General features: G+C 36.5%; 1 protein-coding gene across 5 annotated transcripts in view; it reads left to right on the top strand.

Moving 5' to 3' along the window:
• The window catches only part of CDK14 (cyclin dependent kinase 14), a 626,953-nt gene that overhangs the window by 374,431 nt on the left and 239,716 nt on the right, over window positions 1–12,806 (top strand). For all 5 annotated transcript variants that reach the window (XM_049641422.1, XM_049641423.1, XM_049641421.1 and 2 more), the window contains one exon: window positions 1,113–1,233. In XM_049641422.1, coding sequence (XP_049497379.1) covers window positions 1,113–1,233 — 121 coding nt within the window. The remainder of the gene's footprint in view (window positions 1–1,112; window positions 1,234–12,806) is intronic.

Here is a 12,806-nt window from a genome sequence, read left to right on the forward strand (position 1 = left end):
CCTAAGTACTACTTAAAAATTTAAATTGTCAGAACATTAAAATAAATGTTATGGTACATTTATTGTAAAAATGGTACATGTGCTTTGAGCCTCACAGTGATAAATAATACTTTTCACTTGTCATTAATGAACATACCCAGATAGAAAGCTGAATTTTTTTCTTTTAAAAAGAAAATTTATAGATTTTGTGATTTTTAAAAGAAATTATATATTTATTGTAGGAAACTTGGGGAAAAAATTGAGAAGAGTGTATTAAGTGAAGAACAAAACTGAGTGATCCCATTTTCCAGAGCTAGCCACTGAAGACATTCAAATATTTTCTGCCATTCTTTTTTTTTATGCTGAAGTCTTTATGGTTATGAGGTCAAACTGCACATAATCTAGCACAACATATTACTATGACCATTTTCTCCATTTTTAAATTCTTAGGAAACATTTTTATTTATTATAATATACCTCGTCATCCCATTGTTTCATATTTAAGTATTCCTTTATAATTATTTATTTAGGTGGTTTTCAGATGATCTTCCTAAATAAATGTTTCCCACAGAGCATTTAACAGAACACTGAAAGAAAAAGAAGCTTTGGAAAAACCCTTTGAGAAAAGCATCATATTCTCTTCTTTCAGATTCACAATACACATTAGAATAATTAAGAACACTGAGAAGTAGTACAGTATGAAGACCTGTTTTAACTTTTAACTTGTTAAACCGTCTTTTCCCAAAATGATTTGACCTTGGAATATTTTTCTGTTGCACTTACTTATAACTCTCAGAACTAGAATTCTATAGAACATTCTTTGGAAAGTCAAAGAGATTTCTAAGCTTCTGTGTAATATCTAATCATTTATGAATTATTTGTTTACTCTTCTAGGATTTTATCAGATGTATGATGCTTCAGTAGGAAAACAATTGATCTATCAGTTATTAGCATTATTTGAAACAGGTAGAACACAATATACCTTCCCCAGCCTTTCTAGTAACCTTGACATGGCATTTGTGATTCTGTATTACAGTGTCATGTTTGACCTTTTAAAACTGTGAACATTCAAATTTAAATTCCCTTGTTCTATTAATGCCTATCAACTTCTTTATGTTTCCTGTATTCCACAGGTCTTGCAAGAGCAAAATCTGTCCCTAGCCACACATACTCCAATGAAGTGGTTACCTTGTGGTACAGACCTCCAGATGTCCTCCTGGGCTCAACAGAATATTCCACCTGCCTTGACATGTGGTGAGAAATGGAAGATTTGCTCTAGCTAATCTATCTGTAATGCCTGGTCTGGGTCATGCCCAGACAAACATTCTAATAGTTTGAATGAAGATTAATGGTGCAGCAGTGTTTGCCTGTGTGTGGCAGTATTGCTGGATTTTTTTTTTTAAAGCATGATTGAGAATATTCCTTAATCAGAGGCTCCCTTGCAGATGGTGTCTGGTAATGGTTCTTGAGGGACAAGGGGCAGAAGTATTTTTCTGTCAGTACAATGGTTTTTCTCTCTAAGGGTCTCAATTTGTAGCTCTGTTTTATAACAAGGAGGTATATATCTCTAAACAGTAGTATGGGTTGGAAGTAGTAGGAAACATGTTTAAGTTCAACAACAAAGCTCAAATTAAGTGGTCCGAAAATTTTGGTGTAGGCACTAAATTTGGTGCAGTACACTCTAGAAAGCTGGGTACAAATAACCCAAATGATATAAAACAATTACTTTTTGAAAATATCACAATAAGTTTAATTTCAACAGAGTCTCGGTATCACACAATGGTTTAGCAAAACTTAAAAACCTGTTTAGGAAGCCCAAAGATTAATAAGTTTTAATGGATAATTATTATTAATTATAAAGTATAATGAGCTCCCAATCCAGTGTGATCTAAATCAAATAATCAAATAAGGGAATATTCTTTTTTTTTAAGTTTACTTATTTATTTTGAGAGAGAGAGCATGAGCAGGGGAGGGGCAGAGAGAGAGAGAGAGAGAGAGAGAGAGAGAGAGAGAGAATCCCAAACAGGTTCTGTGCTTGAGAGCACAGGGCTTGATCCCATGAACTGTGAGATCTTGACCTGAGCTGAAACCAAGAGTTGGATGCTTAACCAACTGAGCCATCCAGGCACCCTGGGAATAATCTTATTTTTAGTACTCAGGAAAGGCTTCTTAGTGACTTGAAAATGTCCTCTATTAGTAGAAAAATCTCTTTTCTAGACTCACAATTGTGTTCAAAGTAAAACAACTCACATAACACTTGTGCTATTTTATCCTAGGAATCATCTTCCATGAATGATTATGCCCCCATATGCAGAATTCAGCTACATGTCCTTATAATGTTTATGACCTCGATAAAACTTCCCCATGTGTTATTTATCTTCCTGCCATGTACTTACTTCATTGTTCTTCTCTCAGTAATCTTGGCTTTCAGTAAATTAGGCTGTAATGAGGGGCCTGGCTTCTTTCCTGATGTTTTTGATCCAAACATTTTACAGTGAGAAAACAATCAAGTTCCTTGTGATGTAGGGCACAATGTAGATTTTCTTAATTTAGGTTCCAGCAACCACCACCCCCCTGCCCAAGAATAGGATTTCAGGATCTGTGAAACCACTGAAAATATATGCAACATTTTACGTACACATGAATATATTTATTTTTATGGGGTGTAGATCTGTAGCTTTCAACAGAGCTATAAAAGAATCTGGATCATCAAACAGGCTAAAATCTAGTGTCATAAATTTTGTGATGCCTTATAATAAATCTAATACCATTGTAATGCATATTCCAAAACCCAGAGAACAAAGGTGACCATCTATTATTAAGGAGCTGAGCTAATTCATTTTTCATCACAGTTTTCTTTGTTTGTTTGTTTACACAATTACTTTTTTCCCCCAAGGCTAGTCAGAGGCTTGGGCAAAATACATATTTTGATCATTAGTGGTAATGGAGGAAAAGGTTGGAAATAAAGGTCAGTTACTACATCAGGATATCAGTTACTAACTTTCTCATTCCCTTCCTCCTTCTTGCCTCACCGTTGGGAGTTGGATATATAAATTATTTTATATAATAATTAATTATATATTAGTTAATATTCTCGAGTTACGGACTATTTTTCTCTTTTTCAAGTATGAAAATTCTAGGTTGTCTTTCAGTGAGGTCAGTTAAGGACTCTACTAATAGAACATAATTTGGAAATATTTGTGGCTTGGGGCCAGTCTTGTCTTAGTGCTTGGCAGTTCAGTTAAGACTCTACCCTCATAATCGGAAGAAGCTGTTTTTTATACACTAGTGGCTAATTTTTTCCAAACCTTTAAGAGTGCTCTTTAACGTACAAAGAACCACATGGATTATGACTTGCTGATATTTCTGTTTCTGATATGTAGTATTTGATTTCCAGCCTGTGCCCCAACCTGGGGCACCCACCTTTTTTTTCTTTCACATCTGTCTGTGTGCGCGTGTGTTCATCCTCTTGAAGAAGGCTTGGGTGCTTTCTATTAATTTGCTTTACACAGAGACATAATGAAGCATAAGAGGAAGACTATTATTTAAGTGGAAGGGAGGAAAACTGATACAAAGTAGAAGACCCCAAATGCCCTTTTGTCTACATGCCAAGATTATTCATTGCCAAAACCAAATAGTAAATGTGTTGTATTTGAGCAGTTCTCATGCTTAATGGCTTTTCATTTTCAAGCCCTAAAATCTGAGTTATGTCTATGCTATGCCTGTCATTCTCACTCTGATTTCATTCCAAGCCGTTTTCTAAAAGCCATTTTGTTATTATCCTCTAAGTCCAATAAAGTGTATATATTTTTCCAGTTAGAGAGAAGTTCACAGGGCACTGATTTTTGCATAATCAATGACATCAATACTGGGTATTCACAGAACTGGAAATGGGACTGTAATTGAGTCATGGCTCAGCTGCACCAAGGAGAAGTGCAAATATGAATGCATGAACAATAGCGGGGAGGCAGGTGGTAGTGGGTTCAGGCGATTTTTACAGTTCATTTACCATCCTGGGGCAGTAGGGTAGTAACTAAAAACTAACGATCCCTACACAGTGTTACATTTTCCAGTTTTCTGTTTAAATAGCCGCAGGCAGTAAAAATATTAATGAAGACACATACGCATTAACATTGGCAGCAAGTGACGGAAAATCAGAGCTCACCGTGTTGATTTACTGCACTGGGTCTCCAGCACCGTGGCAAGGTATAAACATACTGTGCGATTCCAGAACACAGCAGGAGACACAGGTTTTGATAACTTTGTCTCCCTCCATGAAAGAGGATTTAGGCAGAGGAATCAAATTGGACATTGTCTCGTGTATAACTTCTCTTAATTCTTGGATTTTGTCACTCTTTGAAAGTCAAGGCATAGGAATTCATCTTTAAGCTTCTAAACCAAAAGGCTTACAGACTACTGAGAACCACATTATGAGAAGTGCAGATGTGAAAAGCAGCTTATCTGCGTAGTTCCTCCCCTGTCAGGGAGTTCTGCTCTAGCCGTGGAGGTCATTGCTCTGCATAAGCTTTCTGTTTCTTTAGAGAAGCTCATAAATATGTTTAGAGCGGCCTTTGTTTTCTAAAGTGGAAGGTCACTTGGGATTACTTATAAGGGATTAATTTTTAACAGAAGGTGACTAATGTAGCTAAGAAGTAATAGTATCTCAGCCACATCATAGTGCTTCTGGGGCCACAATATGTAGTGGCCCTACCTTGGGGAATCAGTGACAGCCCTCCCCAACATGATGTGTGAAGAAGGAGAGCCTGCCATTCTCTTCCCGTCATCATCTTTTTAAAAGCTAATTAACATATTAACTATGCTTGTCAAAATGTGGGGCAAATCATTTATAAATAAGCCTGTCAAATGTAATGAGATTGCATATTAAATCACCCTTTTCTCCATTACATCTCTGATTTAAGATTAAAATTAATTTATTTAACATTGTAGCAGCTGGGTGGTTAGAAAAAAACTCCCATACCAGTCTTGATATATAGAAAAATGTCTGCTTCCAAATTGATTTTGCATATATCTGAAAAGAAATTGCCTATTTATTGAATATTATAAGGCCATTTAGCTTTGCTTTTTATTAAATAAGTCTAATCACCATACATATTGGCAACATACAGAGTTCTGTCGTTCTTAACGATCACTCTTGAACCAAGGAAATTTATGTTATAAAATAAGATTTCCTGGGACTCAGGTTTGTTTACCAGTGTTTTATGAGAGAGAATCATAAATGAATTCTACTATCACCCCCACCCTGAAAATAAATTTGTTCTATATGAGGTCCTGCCTTGAGTAACTGAGTGATAGTAGTAATAATTGAGTCTTAATAGTAATAATAATAGTACAAATAATAAATACTTTTATTGGACACAAACTGTTTTCTAAGTTTCTCTTATGCATTTTGATTACTAATCTACTGCAGCGTGACACAGTAGAAGGCAAAAAAACACAGAGGGACTAAATAAGATAGTAGAGGTCTTTTAATTAGTAAGTAGAGACAACATGCAAACTTAGGGCTAACTCACTGCAAAGCCTTTTCTTTTTACAACATATTGCATTATCTCTTAAGGTGATTTATAAGAAATTGGTTTTTATTTCACTAGTAAAGTGATTCTAAAACTCAATACATTCAATTCCATTTTTATAATTTAGGTTACGCTCTGAGTCATTTTGGATCCTTTACATGCTTCAAATAAAGTAGGTGGCTTTCACTCGCACTCAGCGGGCTTGTGGACTGCCTTTCTCCCCTCATGTCAGTGTTCTGTATTATGCCGTTTTATTCAAGGAGGAATTTCTTTGAAATAAACTTACAACGTGATTCATTGGATTGAATACATTTTCATGAGACCAATATCTGTGCTGGCATGTATTTTCCCAACTCTTAACCATTACTCATTTACCACTTCTGCTAAAATGAATGACTCCATTTCAAAAAGAATGGTAGTAAGAATGAGAATTGCACTTCAGGAGTTACATAAAGTCATCTATCTGTCAACATTATTTACACACTTTCTTATTAATCAGTTCATGAGACCAAGGAGGATTCAAATTAATCACTGTCAAAAGTAACAACTCTTTAAGAGCTCTTGAGAACTGTTGAAATAATACATGATCCAAGTGACTCGTTGGCTTAGCCTCTGACAATGCAATAGAACATAACAAAAGAACAGGGTATCATCAGGAATCTGGGTGGTTGAAAGCTGAACTTAAGGGACAGCCATGGTTTCTGAGCCCATTTCTACTACTGAAGTCCCCTAAAATTAGAAAGACCATGTAGAATATCATCCTTACCAGGATATCTTTGAAAGTTAATAGTTATTCTGCTAGGGCAGTGGGTATAAAACAGAGATTTAACTGGGACATCTGGCCATCTTTCTCATAAAGCACTAGAGCAATAATTGGCCAAATACTAGTTGTCAGAAGAGCCTTAATGCATTTGAGTGCTTAATTCAGACCCAAGGACCACTGGCTACAAACTCAAGATGCCTAGCAGAAAACTTCTATTACATTGCTTAATAATGAATCATCTCCAAAAGTACAATTCTCTTAGATTATTATGGCATTATAGAGTGGTTACCAAAGTGTTAAATTTAGCTATGGTTTTGGAGTGCAGAAGGAGTCCGTTCTATTTTTTTCTATCGAAAGCTTAGCATGGTTATGATTTTTACATCCCATATTGTTCATCAATGTGTGTTTGTGAGAGAAACAGTGTATGTGTGTTTTTAATGGATATGTTTGGTCATTTATTAGTGATAATTTAGCTAAATACTAACATATAAAATGAGGCATTATATGTAGTCTTCACTACTAAATATTTTTAAAACAAATTAAAATTTCTCTGTTTCTATCAAAGTTGGCACAGTAAATGGCTACCTACAAACTGATTTTTGGATGAGTTTTGAATAGCCAATCACAATGACTACATTTCACAATATTAAGAAAGCCCTGCATATATTCAACTGCCTCATTAGTTTTTGAGAATTGCAAGAGGTGATTGAATGTGAAATTCTTTAGGAAATATAAGACTCCACAAATGCTGAGAATAGTTTCCTTGTCAGCTCTTAGTATGTTAATCAGCTAACCCAAATATATTGCATTTCTATTGAAGTATAGCATTCAACGGCTACAGGATATATTGGAGAAATGGAGGATTCTATATTTGGTTTTAGGGAGATTAACATACTGTCTGTGTCTAGAGAATTAGAAAGAAATTTTGACCTATGATGTTCTCATCTTACTTTCGTGTGTGTGTGTGTGTGTGTGTGTGTGTGTGTGTGTGTTTAATTTGGAAATATATAAATTAAGTCCTCCAAATTTAGAGAAAATTGGCTATACACTAGCACCTTTTATGTTTTGATTTGTGTTTTTATTCATGTAGAAATCAGAAATCATTTCTGTAATCATGTAACTAGCAGTGGTTTGCTGTGTTAAGGAGAGGCAAAGTTGTACTAGAAAACACATTAAAAGCCTAAATTAGGTTCTGTCTCTGCCACTCCTTACATGTGATTTTTGTTGACTAAATCCCTTAACTATCCTTCAGTTTCCAAATCAAAAAACTGTTTCAGGTATAACTAATAAGCACCACAACAGTAATAATAGCAAAAACAGTAATCTTCTGCCTTACCCATACTTAACCCTCTTATTTCCCAGAGGCAAGTGCTTTCAACTCTTTTCATATCTACCTCCATATGTCTTTAAAAATATTTCAGTTTTATATTTATATTGCTATTTATTGATTTATTATTTTAGATATTAACTACTAAGTAGGTGTTATGGTAGATGAGGATTTAATTTTCTTTCATCACCATTACCCCTCTCCAGCTTCACCTTATGCTCCCAATAAAGAATCTGTATCATATTTTGACATATTAATATGTAAATATTATTCATGGTAAGTCAAGTAGTATTCATGATGATGTATTCTTCTTGTGTAACCTTTTGTTTTGCTTGGACTTTATAATTGTCTGTGATTTCTACAAACTTCGTTGTCTTTGTTATTATTATTCATTTTTTATAGGTGTAAAATATTTGTCAATTACGTATGAAAAAAATTTTCAAAATGCTCAATCACATCATCAAATCTATTAATCCCATTTAATTTTCTTGACACCTCCCTCCCTCAGCTTCATTAAAACATTCCTCTCAGCTCTCTGATTCCTTGCTTTAGCAGAGCTGAATATCTGTCACGTTGTGACTTCCATATGATCCTCTACTATTATCATAGGTCCCAAGATAGTCATTTGTTTCTCTCCAAATCTGTGCTCTGTCCATTTGTGCCAGGCCCTATGTCCTGGACAGCTAACCCCTAACTTATCCTCCAAGCTGCCTTGGCTACTGGTTTCCAGCTTGGTTCAGGTAATGGACAGGGAGAAGTAGACTGAATATTCTTCCTTAATTCTTTTCTTTAGTCCATATTTCTGGAAATGACTGACTATAACTTCTGTGGGTATGCCCTTCTTCCATGATTCTAGTTGTTAATAGCTTCCAGTAATACTTGGCCTTCTTAATTCTAGGGAGAATAATGGCTGTTAGCTCTAAAGCAGGTAATGGCTTCCTGCTGTTGCTAGCCTCTTAGTGTTTCACTATGTCTTATTGGTTCCCTTACACCTCTGTAAGTAATCACTTCATTAAGGTCTGTTCTGGGTTAGATTCATTTTCCTTCTGGACCTTTACTGGTTCCAGATCCCATATTTCCTGGACTCCATGTCTTCCTTCTTTAGTACTCAGAAAGAATGCATTAGAGATACAATTTTCAAATTCTAAGTTTTCTGAAAATGTCTTTATTCCACTCTCACATATGATTAATTTTAAACTTTGGCTGGATATATAATTAGTTTTTTCCACCCTCAGAATTTTGAAAGCATTGCTTAATTTCTTTAGCACTTCTACTATTGTTACTGAGAATCTGATTCTATTCTTTCTCGCAGTCATTTGTATGCCCCCTCATACTTTTTCTCTAGAAAATATTAGACTTTTCTCTCTACTCCTGATATACTGAAATTTCATGATTTTGTGCTTTGGTTGTTTTTTTCAACTGGAGCTGGGTAGATTTCTTCAATATAAAGACATACATATATTAGTTTTTAGAAAATCTCTTAATTTTTTAAAATTTATTTCCTTCCATATTCTCCGTCTTCACTTTTTGGAAAATTTATCATAGTTTGGTATTGAAGCTCCTAGCTTAATCCAAAATTTTTAAAAATATTTTTTTATTTAATAACTTTAAAAAAATATTTATTTATTGTTGGGAGAGCACAAGTCAGTGGGCGGTGGGGAGGCACAGAGAGAGGGACAGTGGGTCCAAAGCTGGCTCCTCACTGACAAGCTGACAGCAGTGAACCTGATTTGGGGCTTGAACTCACAAACTTCAAGATCATGACCTGAGCTGAAGTCGGATGCTCAACAGACTGAGTCACTCAGGTGCCCCTTGCTTTACAACTTTTTATCTTCTAAACCTTCTGTTTTTTCTGAAAATTTTCAGTTACCATATATGTAAGCGCCCATTTCCTTTTTCTCTGGTTTCTATTAGAAGCTCTCCTCAAATACAGCATTGGGGGAGGAGGGAATCCTGGCCTGTCCATTTACTTTCATAAATGAGGTACTACAAATCTGTATACCTAGGCAGCACCAGCTGACCGATCAGTTTATTACATATCATTGAGTCAAAAAGCTAAACTTTTCATTGGGAGATCCCCAAATGTCAATGTCTGAAATCCTAGCCTTTGTTCTTCCTCAGATGCTGATTCCTGGCATCTGGCATCCTCAAGGCAAGACAGGAGAGGGGAGCTAATGGTTACAGAGACCAGTATACATGTTTTTCACTTAGTTTCCCTCTTTTCAGCTCTGTGCCTCACTCTAATCTCTTTTATTCTCAATTTGAGGCCTTCTGGATTTAATTTCTCCAGAGAAAAAACACCCAGATGGTCAGAGAAGACCTGTGGGTCAATTTCTTTGCATAAACTTCCAGTTCTCCACCCTACTTCCAGCTGTAGACTCATTTCACGCTTTCTAGAACCTGTATCTCCAAGTCCTGAGTTGTCCTGAGTAAATAGTCTGCCCATAACTTGAAGTAGTAACTGCCTATGGTCAACTTAGATTTGCCACATCTTCATCCACATCTTCTAAAAAAAAAGTTTTTTCTCATCCACTTGTGCTTCTTCATCTATTTACTTTATCCTTCTTTAAAATGTATTCCTTAACTGACACTTTGGTCACTTTGGTGAAGAAGGTCTGCGCACATTTTACCACATGTTCTGCTGTTGTTGATAATTTAATATTTGTGGCTTTAACTATGGACAGTTGACTCCTAAGGTCCTTGCTCTGTAGAATTTTGTGATTTTGCTTGGACACAGATTTGAGTTGCAGGTGCTAATGGGTAGCAGCCAATCAAACAGCATAGTGCAGGCAGCAGCCTCTTGACTGCCGGTATCTTAGTGTGGCAGTGGAAATTTGTCACCTTTACCATCTAACTGTTAGTGAATCATGACAGCTTTATTTATGAAAACAAACTTAAAAAGAAATCCCTACGGCTTTTGATGAGCTAGTGATGAAAGGGAATAGAACGTGAAGTGATAGTTGTTAACAAGATGAAAATTTTACATGAATTTAAAGAATTGACTGACTGCAGAAAGCAGTCCTTTGGATCAATGGTCTGTGTGAATCCAACATAAACTTGCTATTAAAACAAGCAAAAGCAATTAGTGAAACTCTTCCAACAAATGTTTCGTTCAGTATAAAGTTTCTAATCCAATGAAGGTGAAAGGGTAGACTGTTAACTTATGTGTACAGGAAGGACATGATTGAATGGAAATCTGATTGGAGGAAAACTAGGAGCTTGTATAAATATCATTGTGTGACTGTGGTTAGTAAAGGGATTTGAATGTCTACTTGATACTGTTCATTGAAGGATGGAAGTAGAGACTTCTATACTGTTATGACATTTGTGAATTAATTCCTCAGGATACTACACTATCTGGAGTGTTCTTTAATTTACTGGTATATTGCCATATGAATTAATACAACTTAATTGTACCAGTGGCTTTCTTGATTTTAGATACTATATTGTATAATTGAGAAATCTTGATGTTTGTAATTTTTTTTCTTCAGTTTTGGTCTTCAAATGTAGTGTCCTTAGATTCGTATTGGTAAAAGATGTCATTTATGGATAGAAAGAAATAATACAATAATTGGAAAAGAATTAAAGTCAAACTTAACTATGAGTGGCCAAAAACAGCCTGCCAAATTCCATTTAAAAAATAAACAAAACTTAATCATAGTCTGTGACAGGCACTTCATTTTTTTTTCATACTCCAAATGCTTTATGGTGTTGTTGGCATGCTTATAATACTGAAAAACAACCAGCCCCAGGTCCAGCAACCATGGCCCAATGCTGGGATGGGGGGCAGGGAGGTAGACTTAGTATTAAGACATGAAGGGCTGAGGCCATACATCTGGTAGTCCTGTCCTCTGAGGCCTGTCAGAGGCCAAAAGGAGAGCAGCTAGATCTCAAGTTCTCTCCTCCTACTCCCTCCCCTTCTTTTCAGGTTTCCCTCGGGTGTCTTAAGGGCCCTCTATCCCTGCTAAAAACTCAGCCTATACAGAACACTTCTAGGTGCCTCTCCTATCCACTTCCCTGCTCTAGTCTCTAGGTGCCCCGGCTTCATTCCTTCTGGCTCTAACCAAAGTAGGAATAGAAGGGAGAGGACTGGACTGGGGGTCTGGCAGGCTGTGCATCAGGGCCTGGAGACACAGACAGGAGGCCGGGAGGTGGTGAATAGTCCCTTCCCCCCAACATGAGATGCGTGAGGTCTTCGGCTGGAGAGGTTGCTGCACGTACCTTCAGATAGGCCCATAGCTGAAGCATGATGTTACTAAAAACAGAATCTGAGGGGCGCCTGGGTGGCTCAGTTGGTTGAGCATCTGACTTCTGCTCAGGGCATGATCTTGTGGTTCATGGGTTCAGGCACCATGTTGGGCTCAGTGCTGACAGCTCAGAGCCTGGCGCCTGCTTCGGATTCTGTGTCTCCCTGTCTCTCTGCCCCTCCCCGGCTCATGCTCTGTCTCTCTCTCTCAAAAATTAAAATAATAAAAACATTTAAAACAAAAACCAGAATCTGAGTAGCTCCCTATTTTCTTATACACATGTGAGTTGTTCATCCTTTGCTATGACATTTTATATTTCTCTGTATTTCCATAGACAGTAGATTCTAAGAATGGGATGTTCGCATAATTGCATTTTCTGTAGAGCTTGGCAAGGCTTTTCTATTCTTTCTCATTGATAATTCAGTGGTCTTTTTCCTTGATTACTAGCTTTTACCATGTTTGCTTCTGAAAACAGTATATATTCAGAGCCTAACATAAACTCAACAAATTTTAAAACTTTATTATGTTAACTCTATAAATTTTCATCTATTTGTCATTTAATCCTAACATGTTTAATTTAGAAACTGTTTCAGAGATTTAGCAACCCAGTAAAATCAATTCATAATTTTGTTGTGTTGTTATTTTATGGCCATTTTAACTCCTTGTGCCCTCTCCCCCAAATCTGAGGGTCCTTGGTTATGTTGCCCACATTAGGTGGTTGGTGGTGGCACAGGGAAAAAACAACAAAAACAAAAAAAGCCTCTGGGGTCCTAGGGCAGCATCCTTCCCACAAAGATCTCCCTTGCACAGGATGGGGTCTCTTTGTTCATTCATTTATTCATTCAACAAAACCTTACAGAATGTCCAGAGTTTCAAGAGTGAAGAAGACCTGGTCCTTGACCTCAAGCAGCACCCACTGGTGCTACCAATTGTCTAATCTGCACAGCCACATTCCAGGG

This window comes from Panthera uncia, chromosome A2 (genome assembly GCF_023721935.1).
Source record: "Panthera uncia isolate 11264 chromosome A2, Puncia_PCG_1.0, whole genome shotgun sequence".
NCBI lineage: Eukaryota > Metazoa > Chordata > Mammalia > Carnivora > Felidae > Panthera > Panthera uncia.